This window comes from Colossoma macropomum, unplaced genomic scaffold (genome assembly GCF_904425465.1).
Source record: "Colossoma macropomum unplaced genomic scaffold, Colossoma_macropomum, whole genome shotgun sequence".
In the NCBI taxonomy this organism is placed as follows: Eukaryota; Metazoa; Chordata; class Actinopteri; order Characiformes; family Serrasalmidae; genus Colossoma; species Colossoma macropomum.
Window position 1 is genome coordinate 27,969,554 of NW_023494793.1, and position 22,224 is coordinate 27,991,777.

Below are 22,224 nucleotides of genomic sequence, written 5' to 3' on the forward strand. Positions count from 1 at the left end.
TTTTTTCTTTGCATACCAAAGGTCTTCGAAACAGCTTTTGGGTTTAGGGTTAGCCTTTGAGATGCAGCAAAACGCATTGCAATGCATTGATCTGCAGGTGATTGTTCAATTGTATTGATTTTAGAACATTAGAATCAATTACAATTGATTATTGTAATATTGAGAAATTGAGACGCTCAAGTATTTGGTCCTAATAGAATTCACAGACTAGTTTCAAACATTAAAATCTTGTCTCTATTGTCTATATTCCACTACTGTGTAAATACTTTACTTTTACTGTAAATTTACTGTAAACACTTTGTTGCAGTTACTGTAAATACTACTTTTAACCAATAACAAATTAGCAACAAATAATAAATAGATATATCATTGTGAAATTCATGATGCATTACAGAATGTCCTAAAGAACTATAATAAAATCAAATTACTGTGAGGTCAGATTTGACACCCCTGGCTACTGTAATATGAGTAATGTACAAAACAGTGGCCCCAAAAAGTACTTGGACACTTCAATCTTTGGAAGTAACCAGTTTTTTAGGTTACTTTATTAAATTATATTTGTTTCAGAGGAAAACACATTTAGCATCAAACTGTGTGGAGAAAGCCTGGTGAAGAATTCCAACCAGACTGCACTAACACTACTGTAGAGCTGGAAACACCAAGGACTGGGCCTGTTTTTCTACAATGTTGTTGGTCACATTGTAAACTCAAAAGTGTAGAGTAGCATTCTGGATGCAAATCTGCAAAAGTCTGCAAAGAAACAGCTTAAACTATAACGATCTGAAACATATCAGCCACCTTCTGAAAGAATAATTGGTCTTGGAATGGTCTATTCAAATTGATACTTTAACATTATGTTTCCTAATACAGTGAACTCAATACATTTTTAAGTGTGGCAGCTTGTTTTGGAGCCACCGTACATCATGGTAGATCATGTGAACTCTCAAGTCATTCTTTTTTCATCACTTAGCCTTACTGCAAGTTTTCAAACTTGCTGAATAATTAAATGGTTAAGATATAAACAGAGTCATTCAGAGTGGCTTGATGTGAAATGCTCTGTTCTAGAGAAATGTTTAATGATAGATATGGTTTAAGATTTTGGCCTGAAATGTGTTTTTAATACATGCAGGGATTTGAAGGAATAATATATATAATATGGTCTCACTTTACTTGGATAGTCCACTATAGTCCCCTATAGAAAGAAAATAAAGGTCAATTTAGTAGATATTTAGTTGAATGTAACTTGAAAGTAAATTAAGTATCTACAAAGCATCTAAAGTGGACTATCTCACTACACTATACCAACCACTATGTATCTGTATGTATGAGATACATGTATCTCCAATCTAGCAAATTCGCAAGAAGGCAAAAACATTCTTAGCTTTTAATGCAAGTAAATGTAACAAGGTTTTATTCCAAGTGATTGTGGAGCATTTCTGTTGGTCTATTCACCAAGAAATTTTCACGCAATGTAAAGGACAGCAATCATATTCAAAGAAATGGTCAAAAATGGAGATAGATTTTTTTAAAACAGGGACAATATTTAATCTAAAAACACATAAGACACGGGTAGGTTCACTGGTAGTTTTGGAGACGATATAAAATGTCAGTATTTGTGTTGTAGACATTGTGAACCCTGGTTCCTATCACCTCCACTGTATAGAAATCTGAGTTGGTAAGTTTCTCTACAGTGAACCACTTCACATCTGATTGACTGTTCATCTTAATTACTGAATCATGTATGAATTTGGAAAAATCTGTTCAATTCTCCTTTAGATTGCTTACATATAAAATGCTATTTGAACGTGCTTTTTTGCAGCATCAGAATTGCAAATCAACTCTTTCCATAGAAAAAAGAAATTCTATTTTCACCCCCTCTTTGCGAATCTAATTACACTGTCTTCGAGTTTATATTGCGCTGTGAGTTAATCTTAGTGCTGTCATTGCACGGTTCAGTAAAGAGGGCAAAGCAATATAGCAGTTTTCACATCAATACTGCTTCACTACTAAGTATGTCCTTTATGAGAATAGACGCTCTGGATTTCCCTGAGGCAGCCGCATTAACCTGTCTCATTTCAGCCAAATGACTTTCTGATAAATGTAAACCAACCAGTGCTGTGAAGATTCTAGAAAATGACCGTTGTGGGTTATAACACAAACGCCAGTCTTTGAATGTCCAGAAATGCTTGAGAATAAATGCTGTTAAAATACGCTGATATAGTCTTACACTCCTAAAATCGATGGTTCTTCAGGGGGTTTTTTAGTGCAAGACAATGGTTCTATATCAAACCAAGAACACTAAAAGAACCATTTGCATGATTAAAAGGTTATTTGCATGATGAAATCGTTCTTCGGATAGAGAGAATGTGTTGTATATGGTTCTAGAATGTTTTTGAAAAATGTTCTGGGTTCTATTGTTATGATGTCAAGCTTGTTACAATAGAGCTGTTTTTAGTGCTTAATAGAAGCATTTTCAAGAAGAATCTATATAGAACCATCTACAACATGTTCTCCATCAATCTGAATAACTATTTTACCATGCAAAGAATCATTTAAGCGTGAAATGAATCTTTTCGTGGTTCTATATAGAACCGTTGAAGAACCATATTTTTAAGAGTGTAGAAGATACAGATGTACTGTGGAAAAGTCAGAGACCCTTCATTTATTTCATTTCCAATTGCCAGCCATTTTCCTTTTCAGTGTTCAGGAGGTATTTCTGAGAAGATTAGATATAAAATAATACGCTTGCATTCAGAAAATAAAAGTCAAAGGAAGATAAGTGAACAGTTTACAAAATTGGGCTTCAAAAAATGGTTAAAAGGTACAGAGAAAATGAGACTCCTAACCACCACCTTCTAGACCTGGTAGACCAACAAAACTGTCCCTATTAGAAAAACAGTACTGAAAGCTTTCATCTCTGAGAGAGAGGAGAAAGTCAAGCTGCTTCAGATGAAAAAATCCACAGGTGTTTCTGTCCATCCTTCCACTGTGAGAAGACATTCAACACTATGAGTCTGAAAGGACGTGTAGCTGTTAAGAAGCCCTTACTGAGAAAAGGAAAATAGAAAAAAAATTGTAGATCAAACCCTCTGGAAAAATCTTTCTACAGTAAAATAACAACCCCAGGCACACTGCTGAGAAGATCAAGGTGTATGAAACAGAGAAGCTGCTGGTGTTCTCGGAACAGAACGGACTGACCAGCCCAGAGTCCAGACCTCAACCTTCACTGAATGTAGTTGGGATTACTTGGATTGTGAGAAGCAGAAAATGCAACCAACTTTGGTGACACTTTGAGTGGTCCTCTTAGATTAAACACTCAATGGACTCTCAGTAACATGTCAAAAACATATGAGGGTTAGGATTAAGTTTTGGGTTAGGGTAAGGTTAGGTTTAAGATTAGGACCGGGGTGAAGGTTAGGATTAGGTTTTGGGTTGAGGTTAAGGTGAGGGTTAGGATTAGGGCCAGTATGAGTGTTAGGATCAGATTTTGGATTGAGGTTAAAGTTAGGGTTAGGATTAGGGCCAGGGTTTGGGTTAGGTGTTGGGTAAGGTTGGATAAGGTTATGTTTTATAATGGAAGTAACATATTAACAGTACATCTACTAAATATAAGTAATGTATTAACAGAACATTTACAAGATTTAACTTTGAAAAACTAAAAGCAAGTCTCCTGAAAAGAACGGAGGCTGTAATACAGGCAATAAATGCTGAAAAATGTCAGATTATATTTTTCATTTTCAAAACACAGCAAACTTCTTTACTCTCTGTATTAAAAATAAGGTTAAATGGTGCAAACTTTCAGTACCTTTACATTATGTGCAGGTTCTTTAAACTTTAAAAAGGTTCTTGACACTCAAATATCTCCTTTATAAAAACGGTTCCATCCACTGAAAGGTTCTTTAGGGAACAAAAAGTGGTTCTTCTATGGCTTTGCTCCAAAGGCACTTTGATTTTTACAAGTGTTTTTCTTTTCATTTGTTCTCTGTCTTTACCTCTTAACCTCTTTATCTCCACATCTCTGTCCACCATCATGTCCACTGCTTTTCATCTTCCAACCTCTTTTCCCATCTCCCTCTCTCCATGTGTTTGGATGCCTTCATTCCTCTCAAACTCTCAAAAGTGCTTTTTATCATTCATGTGCACCATTTAAGGGCCTCTCATTCCTTCTCCTTCTTCCCATCTTTCTTCTCCTGGAGAGAGCCGTTCTCCCTCATGCTCGGTGTTGTATTTATAGAAAGCTCTCTGCCTTTGGAGATGCTCCGGGATGAAGTGATGAGGTCATATAGTAGATGCTCCTAAAAGGCTGAAAGAGTGGAAAAAACACCATTCCCAGTATTCTGTTATTATTTCAACCACGCCACAGCCTGCAGTTCCTGGAAAGGCTAATGTAGCTAACAGATAAAGGAAACTTATATTTCACAGAATAGCTTCATGCATATTAGAGTCTTCAGTTCAGGCCATTCGGTCGTATGCAAAGGTTTGAGCACCCTTGGTCAAATTACATATTTTGTTGATTTTCTAAGTTAACATAAATTAAAACATCCTCTACAGAGGACTCACTTAAACATGGTATTTTTCTGCCAATTTTAGCACACTATTTCTATTAATTTAGTTTAGCACATTGAAAAAAAAGTATAAAAAAGTATAAAGTGTGCCGTAAACTTTGGAACAGGCCTCTTTTTATGTTTTATTTCTTTTCCAGTGTGCTAAATTTAGCAAGTAAACGGTAACTATGCAAGATATGTATAAGTGTGTTCTCTGTAGAGAATATGTTCATTTATTTACTTAGAAAATTAACAAAATATGTCATTTGACCAGGGCCCAAGCTTTGGTATACAATCTAAGCTTAAAAACTTTAACAACATAGATTATTTCTACTAGCATCCTTATGAGATTTTTAATAGTATGTTATTGCTAGCGTTGGTGCACCTGAACATTTTTTTGATCATTCATATATTAAACAGAGATATTTCAAGCTTGTAAAAGATATTGCAGGTTTTATTTAAAGCTTTTAACAGACATTAACATATATTTTACTTTATAGTGACTCCCTTGGTAAAGAGACATAGCCAGCAGTTTCCCGTGTCTAACATCTAAACGAATCCTGGTGAGACTATGGCTCATACATGCCGTTGGTGATGTATCTTGCACTTCTCAAAGGCCTAGAGTGTTCTTTCTTACAAACTTGGTCCCACCCATTGGAAAACAAAACATGACTGGTGATCCCTTTGTCTCTTCCTAATTATGTTGGTAGTTAATCTAATAGTTTAGGCCTTCAGTCCAGCTCCTGAAGTCCTAACCAATGGGTGAGCTCACTTTGCTCTATCAGCTTTGATAGCAAAGAGGAAAAAATGTTGGGTATTTTGAGATTCAAACCCTTTTGTTTCCAACCAAAGCTTAACCATGAGTATCAGTACAATACTTGCAGAGTTTAAATACAACAAGCATGATGATGGTATTAAACAGAAATTAACCAATTAAATTGTATTTTTGAGTTCCCAAATTAGAAAGCCTTCATGATTCCCCACTGAGTATCATATACTGTCAGTGTCAGAAACCACATAAGCAAGTCTAGTAAGATCACTTATAACTTTTTATTTGTTAGCTAGATTAGCCTCATAGCTCCAGTGCAAAACTAAAGAAGCAAATTTCAGATGTCAAACATGTCTTGGCTGATTGAATGCATTTGGGCAGATGAACGGGAATCTGACAGTTGTATGGGACCCAATGTCAAAATCCATGTAGAAGCAAAAATGCTTGAATTCTTTCGGTTATTCCAAATTAAATAATTCACCAGCATCTACAGCAATAGATGTGAAGAACAGCTATTAAAGTCAAATAGCCTTACTACATTCCTTTTTCATTCTTTTTTCATTCTCTCAACCCCTCATCTTTCCCTCTGTCCCTGCAGTCTCTCCCTTCCACTTTCTTAACAATGACAGAGTAGAGTGAGAGAGCAGTAGTACATACAGAGAGAGCAAGAGAGGGAGACTCACAATGAACAAGCAGCAGGAATTCCTCACGAAAACATACTGTATTTACACAGTGACTTAGATAGCTTTTATAGCAGAGAGAGAGAGAGAGAGAGATGCACTCTTAGGCATTCCATCATCTACTCCCCTGCAGCGTCTCATGCTCGCACACACACACCCCTCCTCCTGGAGAGAGAGAGAGAGAGAGAGAGAGAGAGAGAGACAAGAGAGAGAGAGCAACACGCAAAGCAGCAAATGACAAAAAGGCTGCTCCGGCAAAGCAGTACTGCTCTTTTTCTTTAGGGGGGAGAGAGAGAGAGAGAGAGAGAGAGAGAGAGGGAGAGAGAGAGAGAGAGCTGTACGCTTGTTCCTCCTCCTTCGTCCACTCCTCCTCCGCTCTGCTCTGCGTGTGTGTGCGTGTGATTTGCTCTCGCTCGGCGGCTGGTTGGAGCAGCAGCGGCGGTGTTACAGTGGAAGAAGGCTGACATGCTCAACAACGTAACCGACTGTGAGGAGGGCGAGGGGGGCACCAACAGCCAGGGTGAGTGACCACTGCTTCTGTGTGTGTGCATGTTTGAGGTGGACAAGGTTTGTCAAACAGCTGGCAGGTTGTCCGGTGCTGGCAGGGGGGCTTTGGTGTTTGATTGTATCCGGTGGATAAGAACCAGTGGAGTGCATTCTGCACTGAGAACCTGTGATGGTGCAAATATATAAGTGTGTATGAGAGAAAAACCCATGTGTTTATGCACTTCATGCCCTTTTTCTGGTGCACATACAATGTATATAAACACACAGACACTCAGTATAGTCAGATAGACAGAGGTGCAGGATATGAGAGAATAAGAGTGATGTGTATGTGTGTGTGTGTGTGTGTGTGTGTGTGTGTGTGTGTGTGTGTGTGTGTGTGTGTTGGCACGGGCCTGCGCTGCAAGGTTGCTGTGAGGAGAATGATAATGCTTTCTGTATCTGACTGAGGAAGGACAGGCAGCACTGTACAGTGTGTGTGTGTGTGTGTGTGTGTGTGTGTGTGTGTGTCCTGCATGGAAGTCCTGGTCAGGCATGGTCACTTCCCAGGGGACAAATCATCAACCTGCCTCTATCTGCTCCTCTCTCTCTCTCTCTCTCTCTCTCTCTCTCTCTGTATCCCTAGGTTTATTATTCATTATTAATCTTAAAGAAATACTTCAGCCCATTGATATATATTATATCTGATACACACACACACACACACACACACACACACACACACATATATATGTATAAAGCATCTGGCCATTAACTTGTATTATAAGTACATTTGGAGTAAAGAGGTTTTCTGAAGGTGGGGAACATCTCTTTCATCACAGAATTACAGATCCAGTTGGTAGATATTAGGTCATAAATGCAGAAGAATACCTTCAAGGCTTATTATCTATTATGAATTATTCAGTAACTAATATGCAACTAATAGGCTAGACATGTAGTTTAACCTTTTAATGTTTCCCTAGATTTTAAAGGGTTAATCTTGGCTCTTTATACATGGTGGACTGAGGTGTGTGTGTGTGTGTGTGTGTGTGTGTGTGTGTGTGTCACCGTGGTGAGCCTGTGCTGCAGTATTTGAAAGCGCTGGAGGATGCCTGGCTGCTGCAGGATTTCCAGCGTGGGTCGTGTCTAGAGCTGAAAGTGTTTATGAGGGACTCTCTCACATGTAGGAGCACATGTTCTTGGCAATGAGGCTTCACCCAGGCCTCCTCCACAGCTACTGCTACAAACCTAGAGAGAGAGAGAGAGAGAGAGAGAGAGAGAGAGAGAGAGAGAGAGAATAAGTGAATGAGAGAGAGTAAAAGACATAGTGAGAGGAAGAGAAAAAGAAAGAGAAAAGTGAGAGAATAAAAAATAAGACAACAAAAAATAAAAATTAAAGAGAGAAAATGAGTGCAAGAGAGAGAGTAAGGAGACAGACAAAGAGAGAGAGAATAAAAGACAGAATGATTGAAAGAGAGAAGGTGAAAGAAAGAGAGAACTAATGAGACAGAAAGAAAAAGAATAAAGAATAGAAGATAGAGAGAATGAGGGAGAGAATGAGTGAAAGAGAATAAGAGAAGGAGGAGAGAAAGGGAGAATGAGTAAAAGAGAGACAGAGTAAAAGGGACAGAGAGAGAGAAATAGATAGAGAGATATAGAGAATGCATGAAAGAGAGGAAGAGTAAAAGAGACAGAGAGAGGAAGAAAAGGGGACAGAAAAGAGAGAAAAGGGAGCTGAATAGAAGAGACAATAAATACATAACATTTATTCACTGTCTCCCTTTTCTCTCTTTTTCTGTTCTCTTTTCTTCCTCTGAGTAAAGAGAGAGGGGGAGAGGGAGAGACAGAGAGAGGGAGGGAGAAAGAGAGAGAGAGAGAAAGAGACTTTCCTTTAGCACACGCATTCTCCTGAACTCTCCGCAGTGGAGCCGGAGCCGTAACCTTTTCAGCTCTGAGAGAGGGATGATGAGATGAGTATGTGCGGAATGGAGGAGAGGCAGCAGAGAGAGAAAGAGAGAGAGAGAGAGAGAGAGAGAGAGAGAGAGATGGATGACAAAAGGTGGACAATTATAACGAAGATGTAGAAAGAAAGATAGAGAGGACTTATGAGAAGACAGGAGAATGCTACATGAAAAAGATGAGGTCAGAGAGATAGCATGAAAAGAAAACGAGACAGAGACAGAGACAGAGAGAAAGAGAGAGGATGAGAGAGGTTTAGGATGATGTACCTTTGAACTATGCCATTTTTTGGGATCAGATTTAAAAGCTTTTTGATGCATCCAGGGATTCACACACATGAGACACTGCCACAAATTCTTTTGATGTGTGTGTGTGTTTGTGTGTGTGTGTGTGTGTGTGTGTGCTTATGCTGATGTCTGCATAGAGCCAAATCCAAAAATGGTGTTGCTGGCCCAAATAAATAAAGATATAAACATAATTACAATTTTTGAAAACATAATCTGCATACTGGACATGCTATGTCCTTCTGGAGGCATCATGAGTTGATAGCAGTAAACCAAATTAAGACATGATTTTGATTCTTTGCCAATTGAAAAAGTCATAAACTTAATTTTTATATGCATATTGGAGATGATATGTTCTGCTACAAGGTCCATGACTTGACAGTAATCGTGAGCTGCTGTCCATGGTGCTGAATCCACTGCCAGTTGAGCTGCATGGATCAATGTTGCTGTCCATGGTGCTGATATCCATACTGGGCCTTATGGTGCCCAGGTGATGGCGTTGCTGGCCCAACTAAATAAAATAACCCAATAATGTCATGCAATGTTCTTCTACAAAGTCTGCGACTTTATAGAAGTAATTCAAAGCCACTATCCATGGTGCTGAATCTACTGCTTATTGATCTGTGTATATCAGTGATGCTGTCCTTATTGCCGACGTCCAAAAATTTTGTTGCTGGCCCAACTATATAAAGATATACTCATAATGCCATACTATGTTCGTTTACACAGAGATACTATGTTCTTCTACAAGCACCAGGATTTCATAGTAGTAGTTTAAGCCACTGTCCATGGTGCTGATGTCTGGGATTTGCCAAACCTAAAAATGGTGATGGCCTAAAGAGAAAAAGATGACAATATGAGTATGTTTTGATCTTCTTCTACATTCTACATTATGCTCAAAAAGGTAGACACCTGCTCATCTAACATGTCTTCTAAAATCATGGGTATTGATAGAACTGGTCCCTCTTTGCTGCAGTAATAATCTCTACTCTTCTACTAGATGTTGGAACATTGCTGTGAGGCTTTGATTGCCCTCGGCCACAAGGGCATTAGTGAGGTCAAGTGGTTGTTCTACAAGCACTGTTATTTAATAGAAGTACTGTCCATAAGACTGAATCCTCTGTGCCTTAAGCTGCGTGATACTGTCTGTGCTTTGATCTCTGCTCTGGGTCTTATTGCCAAATGATGGTGTTGTTGGCCCAACTAAATTACCCATAATGTCATGTTATCTAGTTCTACGTGGACACACTATGTTGTTCTACAAGCACCAACATTTGATTGCAGTAATTCAGAGCTCCTGTCCATGGTGCTGAATCCCGGCACTGTTCATGGGATTCACTAAACCTAAAAAAGAACGTGGATATGTTCCTCTATGTTGTTCTAAATGGACATGCTACCTTATATGTTCGAAAGTGTAGATATCTGCTCCAGCATCCAACATCTCTTCCAAATTTGAAGGTACTTATAGAGTTAGTCCCTCTTCACTGCAGCAACAGCCTCTACTCTTCTGGGAAGCCTCTACTTTGGATATTACAACATTGCTGTGGGGAGTTGATTGCATCCACAAAAGCATTAGTGAGGTAGGTTAAGTACTGCTCATGGTTCTTCTACAAGCACTGATATACTGATGGTACTGAATCATGTGTTCAGTGAGCTGTGTGAATCAGTGATGCTCTCCGTGGTGCTGAAACAGACTTGCCGGTGAGCTCATTTTAATCTCATGCTCCATTGTGCTGGCTGAATTTTCCCAAATAAAGGAGCACCGCAGGACTTCTCTGTGTGAATCTGGCTTGGACTGCAGCATTTTAGCTTTACCTTCATTTCAAAGCATCTTTTTTTCTCCTTCACTCTTTGAGTACAATGCCGATTGGCCACTGGATTGCAGTCTCTGTCTCTCTCTCTCTCTCTCCCTCTCTCTCTCTCTCTCTCTCTCTCTCTCTCTCTCTGTATTTTTCTTGTGGGAGAAGGAGGGGGAGTGTGGGACAGTGCTGCAGTGCTGTTGCCCGTTCGGCCTCTGTGCTTAGCAATTTGTTCACTAAAGCTGTCCCAAAACAGTCTTTCTCTTGTCTCTTTCGTTCCCTGTCAGAAAATCAACATTTGAGTGTGATCCCTTTTTTTTCTAACCCTTAGATATCTGGAGTTACTATTGTTTTAATGCAGTATACTGTTTAAGTGTAATTACACAGTTGTATATGATTTATTACATAGTTATTACACAATTCATTCTTTTTATTTGCATTCCATGTCAGCAGCTTTGAGTCTGCATTTACAGAGTGAGGAATAAGTAACTACACCATGCTTTTGTTATCACAGGTGATGCCGGCAGCCTCTAAGGCTTAGATATTGTTGGAGAAGAAAGACCACTGCTCTCAAAGTCTTTGTCTTTGTTTTTCATTCTCATACACAAACATGTCTAATATTATCTGATGGCCTATTCAGAGACTGCATACATTCTTCTCCACATGCATTTTGTTACTCAGCATCATTCCCACCTATTTAAAGGTTACGATTAAAAAAAGTCACTCAGACTCTCCCAGCAGAGCTCTGTATGAAATGATCCTAATTACAAACTGTTAGCAAAATGTCACAACTTGGAAGCTTGCCAATAGGGCTGATTTTAAAGCTTTAACCACTTAAAATCCCAGGCTTATGGCATACTAAGTCTTATTATTCAGTAAGGGACTTCAATGCAAACGGGTTGAGCTATTCTTAGGTTATAGAAGTGTTTATTAAAACCTTTTGGCCTTTTAAGGGGTTAAATATGGATTGATTTTTGTTTCTGGCTCTGGTTCTGTAAACAATCCCTCAAGCATTTATCATTAGCACTACAATCTCTGTTATTATAATTTTGAAAATATTTATGTTAGATACCAAATGTCTGGACATGTTGTTAAGTTATAATACTGTACAAAAGTCAGTGACCACCCTTTGCTTAATCCTTTTTAAGTCAAATTGACTATTAGCATGTTATTCATTTTATAAGCCTCAACAGCAGCTCAGCAACTAAATATAATATCAGCCTTTGTCTTAATTACAGCTTCCATTCTTTTCTACATGATCTTTCATTTTTTGTAAAGAAACACCTCCAAAGTTCAGTCTTAGAAGTTGGTTGAATTTTCTGTTTCTTACAATCCAACTAACCCCAAACGCATTCAGTGATGTTGAGGTCTGGACTTTGAGGTGGCCAGGCCAATGTTCTGAAAACACCACAGCTTCTTTGTTTGATTGTTTAATGTAAATCCTTGCTGTCCAAAATGCATGTTTATTTATTTTTTTTTCAATTTAAACTGTTTTACATCATTTGAACACAGCAGCTGCACTTGACCAAAGATGTTATGAACCGGTCACTGGTTGAAATATGAATGGGAAAGCTCATAATGCTCAGCATGGCGTCTATTTATGGGGAAAATCCTGCTCTTAAAGAAAAAGAGCCAGTCAGCTTGCTGGATACATCATGAGCAGAGAAAGCCCCCCTCCTTGTTGCGGGGACCTGCCCAGGCACAGTAGCCAGAATGACTCGAAAAAACATGTTTTTGTGCATTATTGAGCCAAATGCTATTAAATATTTATGATGTTTTTGTCAGGTTTTATCAGTAATTTCAAATCTGTTTTTGAAACTGTAACCTTCAGTTTTTAGTGTTTAGTTCTCTCTCCATTCAAAGAGAGAGGAGTCTGGCTTTGTATGGCTGGAAATAACTGCCCAGCAGCGTTGTAAAGATGGCCACCGAGTGAACACACTTTCCTTTAAGGACTTTGCCCTAACATTGAGTGGTAGTTTCATGATGAAGGGACCAACAGAAATGCTCTAAAACTACTTAGAGAAACTTCTTAGAAGTAAGGAATGTCTTTGCCCTCTCCTGTAAAGTTACTATTTTGGAAATAGAAATTTTTTTTGGACCGCGTTGAAATGCTCTTCATTTTTGTTGTTCTTTTTCTCAGTAGCCACTTCTTGACAGCTGCACATCCTTTCAGACCCATAGCACTGAGTTGTCTTATCACAGTAGCAGGATGGACAGAAAACCCTGTTGATTTTAGATCTGAATAAAGAGAGGAGCTTGATTTTCTCCTCTTTATCAAAGATGAAAGCTTTAAACACGTCATGGGTTATGGGGGTCTACCAGGTGTTGCACTGTTGTCACGAGGACTTCCTCCTGCTTTACAGAACTGGATTAGCTTTTATCTAATCTCCTCAGAAATATCTCCTGAAAATGAATAACTTCTACTTATATGTTCTTTTGGTTAAAAAGACAGTAAACAAAGGGTAGTCTTTTACAGTATTGTATACAAGGAACCTCAGGCTTGTAGGATGTTACTGTATAGCAAAATGTTATCAGCAAATCTGGGCATGTTTAGGTCTATAACATGTTCCATAGACACAGTGTGAGCTGGTAAGGGAACACATGTATCAGCACATCCTTCAGTACATACTTCAAACAGTCCGACACTCAAGCCTGCCAGAGTACGCCTTTGCCAGATTCCTTTTGGCCGGCGGCCGTTCCCCTGCTAGCATAGGATGTTGTGAGATGTTTCTGATTGCATTAGCGCCTCTTGGCATTTGTCTGCAGATGAGAGACTGGGTAAGGTTAGGCGGGGTGTTGGATGGAGAGAAAGTGTTGATTGACTTCAGAAGTAGTGCAGTGACCTTCTAGCTGTTTCCCCCGTGGCATGAGAGCTCTAATAGACCAGTAACACTGAGAGATTATGAGCTGAAGAAGAGGCACAGGTTTCACCTCATTCCATTCTCTACAAATCACACCTTATCAAGCTTCAGCTTCACTTTATCAAAGTTCAGAACATTGTTAAAAGGTTTCATTGCATCACTTCCTACTTTTTTGTTTTGCAGCAGGTAGGTAAAAGATAACTATTGCCTTCTGTGCTACTGAGTATTTTAGCATGTTAGCATAAGTGTTAGAGATACCACAAGGTGGTTTGAGCATAGCAACAGTAACTATGGGAGGTGGGTCTTTGACAGGGGTCAGTGGATCTATTCATGCTCCGCCCACAATTTTTTTTTCATAGCAACTGTTGCTAGGTTGGACAAGCTTTTCAGAACTTTGGTAAAAATCCAATTTAAATTAAGGGCAAACGGTGGTACAGGGTATGTTTACTTTAAAAGTTACTTTAAAATGTATGTGAATACTGTCAATATACACTCACCAAGCACTTCATTAGAAACACTATACTAACACTGGGTGCATCTCCTTCAGTACTCAAAAAGGCTGTAGCATTAAGCGGTGATTAACTGGCACAAAGTGTGTCATGAAAACATTCTGCATGCCATTACACCACCTCCACCAGCCTGGACTGCTGACTCAAGGCAGTGCGGGTCTATGGATTCATGCCATTGATGCCAAATTCTGACCCTACCATCTATTTTATCAGACCAAGCAACACATTACCAGCCTTCAACTGTCCTCAGCTTTCTGTTCTTGGCTGACAGAAGTTGAACCCAACATTAAATTCTGCTGTTGTAGCCCATCCACCTCAAGTTTTGACATGTGCATTCTGAGCTTTTCTGCTCAACACAGTTGTACGGAGTGGTTATCTGTGTTACCATAGCCTTTTTGTCTGTAGAACAAAAGTATGTGGACACCTGACCATCACTTCCATATGAGCTTATTGGACATCTAAAACCATGAGTATTAATATGGAGTTGGCCCCTTTTTGTGACTGTAACAGTCACTCTTCTGAAAAGGCTTTCCACAAGGAGGTAATTGGTGAGAATATGTGCTCATTTATTCAAAAGAGCACTTGTGAGGTCAGGCACTGATGTTGGATGAGAAGGCCTTACTCATAATCAATGCTCCAGTTCATACCAAATGTGTTCAGTGGGGTTGAGGACAGGACTCATTTCACAATAATTGCACTTGCTGGTGTCTGGGGCAGATCTAGCAGTGCAGAATTTTCACAAACTGATGGCACCCAATGACAGTCCCATGTTTAAAGTCACTGAGCTCCTCAGTATGACCCATTCTACTACCAGTGTCTATGGAGAGTGCTTGGTTATGTGCTTGATTTCACATATCTGTTAGCAGTGAATGCGACTGAGAGACCTCAGCTCAATAATTAGGAGGAGTGTCCAGACACATTTGGTCGTATACTGTATACTGCTTTAGTGGCTCACTGCTCAGGTAATCAGAAACTCTATTTGTGTGTGTGTGTGTAATTGTTTGACAAGCTGAGAATGCTTTATTGGGCAAATTTACGGTGGCTATGGCCATCAGATAGCCGGTCAGATTGCTATCAGTAAAAGGGGAGAACTGTGGATCAGAGATAAAACCAGCTATCCTTAGCTGGCACAATAACATGATAGCAAAAGCTGTGGACTAGTTGATGGATATCGACATTAATTAGAATGATTCGGCCTGCTGGTGTGGGGTGTTGTGAGATGTTTCTAATTGCGTGTGTATGTGTATGTGTGTATATCTCCACCTACTGTGGCTGAAATCTGATTTCCCCCCGTGTGCACTTGGCAATAATTACCTTTATGTTCTTATTTTGAACACACACACAAACACACACACACGCTTGCCTCCTTGCCTCTTATAGTTTCATCCGGATTGTGTCAGCAAATTCAAAACCGAGTATTGACCTGTGGATGGATTGCAAAAAGAAGGTGAGAGAGGTGTTTATTCTTATTTGGGACACAGCAAAGCCGCACAGGTGCAGAGGGAGTCACCATGTAGCTTTTTCTGAGCATGAGGCTAATGGCCCTGACACATCATCATCAACACAAAACTCATCTGTAGAGCTGAGGAAACATCATTAAACTAAGCCTTTAATGAGGAGCAAACTGAACAAATTTCTGTTTAACTCTGTAGATCAGGCCTGCCCACAGGAAAACACTGGCCCAAGAGGACATGTGATATGGCCCACCAGGACGTTGCCCTCACCTAATGAAAGAAGAAATAGATTTTCATGCTTTACGTCACAAAATTATTCAAATATTTATGATTGTATTGATTTAGAATTGATTTATAAAACACATTTTTTAAAAAATCTGTATTATTTGTGTTTTTGGCCCTCAACCCAACACAAACATTGCATTTAGGCCCCCCAAGACAAAATGTTTAGGTGCCCTTGTATCAGAACATAAGGCTGGAAGTGGCTGGATATATTTTTAGTTTTTACTGAAACTTTGTGATAAATTACACTACTATGAAGTGATGCTCTATATGCTCTTATTATATCACCTTTATCTGTCAACATTGTTTCAATGAAGACCAGATATCTGTATGTCCCAATATGCTAAAAAAGTCCAAACTTTAAACAGGGTGTACTTACTTCTTCACATGACTGTGTAATACGGTAATGAAACTGTAGACAGACAGAAGGAATGGACTTGTGTCTATGTAGTAGTTGTTGAGAACTGTAGAGATGCCACACAATTCACATTGCACATTATTATACAGTATTATTTCATATAACATTACACAGAACAGATAATCTCATATTATTTCCTCTTCAAAAACATCTCATCTGACATTTATTCTCATTGTGAACCTTGCCCTTTATACTCTTAAGCAGGACCTGTCAGAAGAGTATTGCTCACCAGCACGCTGAAGCTCTTCAAAGGCAGCATTACATTTGAGGAAGGGATTGAACTGTAAACATAAGACACAGATCCCTTTCATTTGAAGACTAAATGGTTTGTTTAAATGCTCCTAAATAGAAATAAGTTGATATAAGGGTTTAAATGTAGTTTTCTTATGAATAGTATTACCAGCCAATCAAAATCTAGCAAGCCCAAATCCCATTCTCCTACTGAGGGCTCTGTTAAAGTACAAATAGTAAGAGTTATGTATGTTTCTGAGAGTTTCTGGAAATCAGTGAGTACAAAACCTGGCAGACACAGCACTCAGGAGCTTATTTACTGTTTGTGATTTCTTTGCATTTTACAATTACTTTACTTAAATCATGCCTCCACAATTTGGACAAAATACTGGAACTGTGATTATATTGATACATATTATAATACACCTTGCATTATATTAAAAATACATTGGTGAATCAATAATGTGGCATTGTTAAAGGTTCATCTGCGATATTTTGACCAAATTAGTTTTCGTTTTTTGGATTTCATGAATATCTTAACGCATAAGGACACAGAAACACTCACATGGATGATGCTCATGATTGGTTAAAGGGAGCTTTCACATTTTGCAGTGCAAATCATAATACTGGTTAAAAGGGAATTTCACCTATTTCTCAAAAGACCTGCATAATTTAGAATTGTTCAAAATGGCAATGATAGGAACTAGACGTCCAAAGCATTGCATGGTTTTATATATATATATATATATATATATATATATCTGTGTGTCTGCCCTGTGATGGACTGCCTTTCACCCAATAAGTGCTGAGATAGGCTCCAGCACCCACTGTGACCAAGGAGGATAAGGGGCTTGGATGAGTATATGTATATATATGTGTGTGTGTGTGTGTGTGTGTGTGTGTGTGTACAATGTAGCATTTCATATTAAATGAATGTTTGTTTTCATTTAGAACATCTATCATGTTCTACATTACAGAACAGAAGCTGATTCTGCTCAGTAATAGAATCTGGCTGCCAGTAAAGATCGCTCTGTGAAGAAATCATGACATTTTTGTGCAAAAGTGAGAAATGAGCCACTATTGACCTTAGTGGTAGATACAGTGGCATTTTCTGCTATTAGTCATAATGAGGAGTGGGGACGACCCTGGAGCCTCGCCTTGCAGCAGCCTCATGCTGATGATGTCAACATGATGTCACGGTAGAAAATGTCAGTGATATTAAGCAGTTAAGCAGATTTCTTCCTAGACAAGCTTTTTAATGAACAGACTACTGATGGTATTAGTAGAGCAGAGCAGAGTCGCTATAGTGGTGCAGGATTTTAACAGATTTCTCAGTTGTCAGCGCAAAGTACCTGGAGTCATTGCAAACCAACTATTTATTACTTTTTTGCACTGCAATTATGTACACAAAAATGATTCAGCATATTATTGTCCCTCAAGGGAGAAACAATGTAGATCTACCCTCACAGGTACAACATGGTCCTAAAGGTAAATTGTAAGAAATTATATTCACTTTGAATATGTGTATTAAAGATGCATATTTGTACTTTTTCATAACCTAACTTTTTTAAATATAAAAACAAAATAGTAACACATATGCAAAGGAAATATATTTCCATATGTATTATTTTGTAAATACGTTGAGTTTGTAATTTATTTCCGAGTATGTCAAAAACTGACACATCTATTTCATCTACATATGTGCACATATTTCACTATATTGACTTATATATGCATACATTGGCATATTTTTAAATATTAAAAAATGGCACAGTTAACCCTTAAAAATCCCAGGCTTATTACATACTAAGGCTTATTATCTAGTACCTACTGGGACTTCAATGCAAACTGGCTGTTCTTAGGTTATAGAAGTGTGTAATAAAACTTTCGACTCGCCGGTGGGGTCTGGCCATTCAAGGGGTTAAATATATTTAGCAGATATATTTTAAAACATCACACATATTGCACATACATGTTTATTTTTACATATTTTTAATATAATCAAATATATGTATTTGTCCTCCATATGGGAATTCTGGAGTGAACACAGGACTTAAAACTTAAAAATAATAGTAAAAAAGAATTGCAATTAATTATGGTACAATTATGTTCTCTAGATAGAAGAACTTTTGTCAGCTGACTTGCATTTAAAGTGACTTACTCATTTCAAATGCTAATTGTTTTGTATGTTTGTGAGGGGTCACACTTTTAGGACATATTGCACGTCATTTTTATGTCATGTAATGGAGTTAATATTAGTATGGTGGCAAAGTCACTCGTCATTTTAATCTGAATAGTTTCAGTTAGCTTTAACAACATAGTCCAGATATTGTAGAATTTTACAATGGAAATTCAAGATTATGTGGCGACTCCAAACAAAGACCAGTATAACGTCAATACAACTGATACAAGTGTACTGTTTTTTCACAAGAAATAGAACAGTACTACATTGTGTCAATTACAGAGCTCCTAAGGGACATGGTCAAAATAACAAAGAGGTAATAACCTTGCATTTCCTCACAATAGTTTTGCGTTCCTTTGAAAATATTTTGTATGCCTTCCCAGCAACATTGCTTTTCCTTGCAAATGCAATGAATTTTACAAGGAAAAACATAACTTTTGCGAGGGAATGCAAAACTTGCAAGTGAACACAAAATATTTGCAAGAGCATGCACAAAATCTGCAAGAGATTGCAAAACATTTGCGTGGGAATGCACAAAATTTGCAAAGAAAGGCCAAACTATTGCAAGTGAACGCAAAATGTTGGTGAGGAAGTGTGTACAATATTGCAAGGGTATGCACTTTGTTGCAATTTGTTGCAATGTTTTTTCCACAATGGGACTTTAGGGGCCCAGCAGATTGTTTCTCCCAGCCCTGGTAAACTTTTGCAGCTTTGTTGTAAAGAAGAGGACAATAGAGAAACGAAAACAGACAGGTGAAGTGATGGCTGTGTGTCCTTGTGCTTGTGGGTAACGCAGGTCAAATGAACATCAGGGCCAGATGGTCCAGACCTGTTTTAGAATCACAGATACACTGGGAGATTAAAGCCAAACAGCTATTCCCTGAATTAGAGAGGCCTGGAGCTCATCCACTGCCTTAAACACACACATGCACACACACATAGTTAAAAAAAAGAACAAAAATGCTATTGTAAACATACAGTGACCTAAGGTGCTCGCACTGTTGTAAATAGAGTAGCCTAATGTGCTCAGGCACTTGTAGCCTATGAGCATAAGCCATGTCTGTCAAAACAGCTGCTGCATTACACGTTACATCATATACCATTCCTATTATTCCTTCCCAATTCCAATAACACCCATAATACCTCATGTTTACCTAGAAACGGTACCATAAATCCATCTCATTACATTAATAATTGCATAGCTGTATTACAGTTGAATTGCACTGAAACTGTGACATCAGGTGAAAATAAATAACATCAGTAACAATTTCTTACACTACTTGATTTACTCACTATTTAGCAAGGTAAGTGATATTCTGTTATGTCAAATCTCCCAATAAAAAAACATTCAAAATCTTTTTCTGAATAAAATAATGAAAACATAGAAGGTTTAGCATTTGTTTATTGCACATAGACATTTGCCATCTTTTTGTTTGAAATATTTCTGTATGCAGGTCCACTTAGATGTTATTTGCTTAATATGAGATGCTATATCAGCAGCTTGTGTCTCAACTTTCTCTGTGCTTCTCCATCACACAGTCAAAACTACATTTGAAAATTACAAGATATTACATGATTAATGTCGATTTTCTTAAAATTTCTTTCAATTTTTAACTACAGATACCTTATCTAATTTTTTTTTAAGAAAGTGAATACTAAGATGAGTATATGAGGACATAGTTCATTGAAACAAATCCATTTGAGTGGTGAGTCATTCATTCAACTTTCCAAGTCAGAGTTATTCACAGCAGTGCTGATAGGAACCAGATGAGTTTAATGCCTCATGGAACGTTATAACATGAAATGCTTAAAAATATGTTGCTTGATGCCTAATGGATTGTTTTACAGTAGTTTTAATATAAGGGTTTGACCTAATGGCAGAGAAGTACATACAAGGTTGTAAGGCAAAATAGTCCCCAAAGGAAACTTAGTTTTCAGATTTTCCACTATTTTACCATCATCAGCATTACATATATAAATTCGGAAGATGTGCAGGCTCACTGGTCATAATACATATTTTATCACTTTGTAAGTCTGTAAGTTTCCCTACAATGAACCAGTTCACATCAGAGTATCTGAATGAATGAATTGTACGAAAAGTTTGATAAATTTTGATAAATCAGTGAAATTTCCCCTAAAAGGTACCAAATAGTGGAATTTTGAGTTCATAGAAAAGGACTAAAACATGTTTTCTTGGCACATCACTGTTGACAACTAGTTAGTTAGACTATACTCTTAAAAAACCCTTGTTCGAGGGTTCTATTTAGAGCCATGAGTTCTATATTGAACAATGAATTCTGTATTGAACCATTTGCATGCAATCATTAAATCATTGAATGGTTCTGGGCATGATGAAATGGTTCTTCAGATTGGAGAATGTGTTGTATATGGTTCTCTATGAACCTTTTTGAAAATGGTTCTATGTAGCACCAAAATGGGTTCTTCTATTGTAACAATGTCAGGCTTGTAACAATAGAAGAACCCTTTTTGTACTCTATAGAACCATTTTCAAAATATACAACACATTCTCCATCAATCTGGAGAACCATTTCCCCATGCCAAGAACCATTTAAGCATGCAAATGGTTCTATATGGAACATTTCTAAATCAAACTATTGCCTTTACTAAAGAGCCCTTGAAGAACCATTTTTAAAGAGTGTAGGTTACACTGACACTGCTTATTGCAGTGAATTGTGGGATTTCAAGAAAGCCCCAGATATTCTCTATTATCTTTGTTGTCATTACTACAAAAATACCGCAATGTGTATGAATGGGGTGTGGTTTGGGACGCACCTCTAGACGACCCCCTCACACAGTGATAAAAATGGCCGCTCTACCTGGATTACCAAAGATTGAAGCGTTCAAGGTTACTATGCCTGGTGTTAGCACTGATTAATCTGAGCCAGCTGTCAACTGCCATTACTCAGCGCTCTCAGCCAATCACAGCTTTTGATTCTAATCAATTTACGTGAGAGACTGTCACAGGATTTGAAAAAAATGCCTTGCTGTCTGGTGCTTTTTAAAGAATCTGTGTCAGCAGGCAGCATTATGGTATGAAGGAATTTGAGGCAGGTTTTTGAAGCAGCAGAATGTCATCACTTTGATACTGTCATTAATTTTAGAACATAAAACTACTACACAAACTGGTCTCTCTCAACTGTGTTTCAGCCGTTGCCTTCATTGGCTGTTTTTATTGTGAATGTAAGCAAGACAATGTGTAAGACTGTGGAACAACATAACCAACAAAGGATTCACTTATACTCCCTCTTAAAAATTAGGCCATTAGAATTAGCAGGTAGAATTTTGTATTAACATTACGTACATACAGGCATCCATGTAGTAAATATATATGTGATATACCCAGATTTTGTGTACAGTTGATGCTAAAACTGGGTTTCCATGTCTGTGAGTATAGCAATAATGAGCAATAGCAATTTTAGCTGAATTAACTGGTGGATCTGCTCAGTATTTGCAGGTGGATATGGCTAATTATATGTTTTCTCACTGTTCCTAGAGAGGTTCATTAACGTTTTATGTGTAAAAGATGAAATATTAACACTCTAAACTGAAACTCACCATGCCACACACTTCCTTACACAACTGACACTTGTGTTATGTATGGCACACATACAGACTCCACTACTTTATGTTAATCAGCTAATCAATGCAATACAATGTTTGTCTGAGAAATCTGAACATATGTAGATGTTGTGAAATGAATGCTTTGTCTTTGGCTGTGCATTGGATTAGAACCGTGGTGTAGTGCTGT

The 22,224-nt window shown here is 38.1% G+C and overlaps 1 protein-coding gene across 1 annotated transcript in view; it reads left to right on the forward strand.

Annotated features, from left to right (window-relative positions):
• Nucleotides 1-6,382: 6,382 nt before the first annotated feature.
• Nucleotides 6,383-22,224, forward strand: part of slc12a5b (solute carrier family 12 member 5b) — an 85,561-nt gene continuing 69,719 nt past the window's right edge. The window contains exon 1 of the mRNA XM_036579058.1: nt 6,383-6,513. Within this exon, the coding sequence (XP_036434951.1) occupies nt 6,459-6,513 (55 nt within the window). The 5' untranslated portion in view covers nt 6,383-6,458. The remainder of the gene's footprint in view (nt 6,514-22,224) is intronic.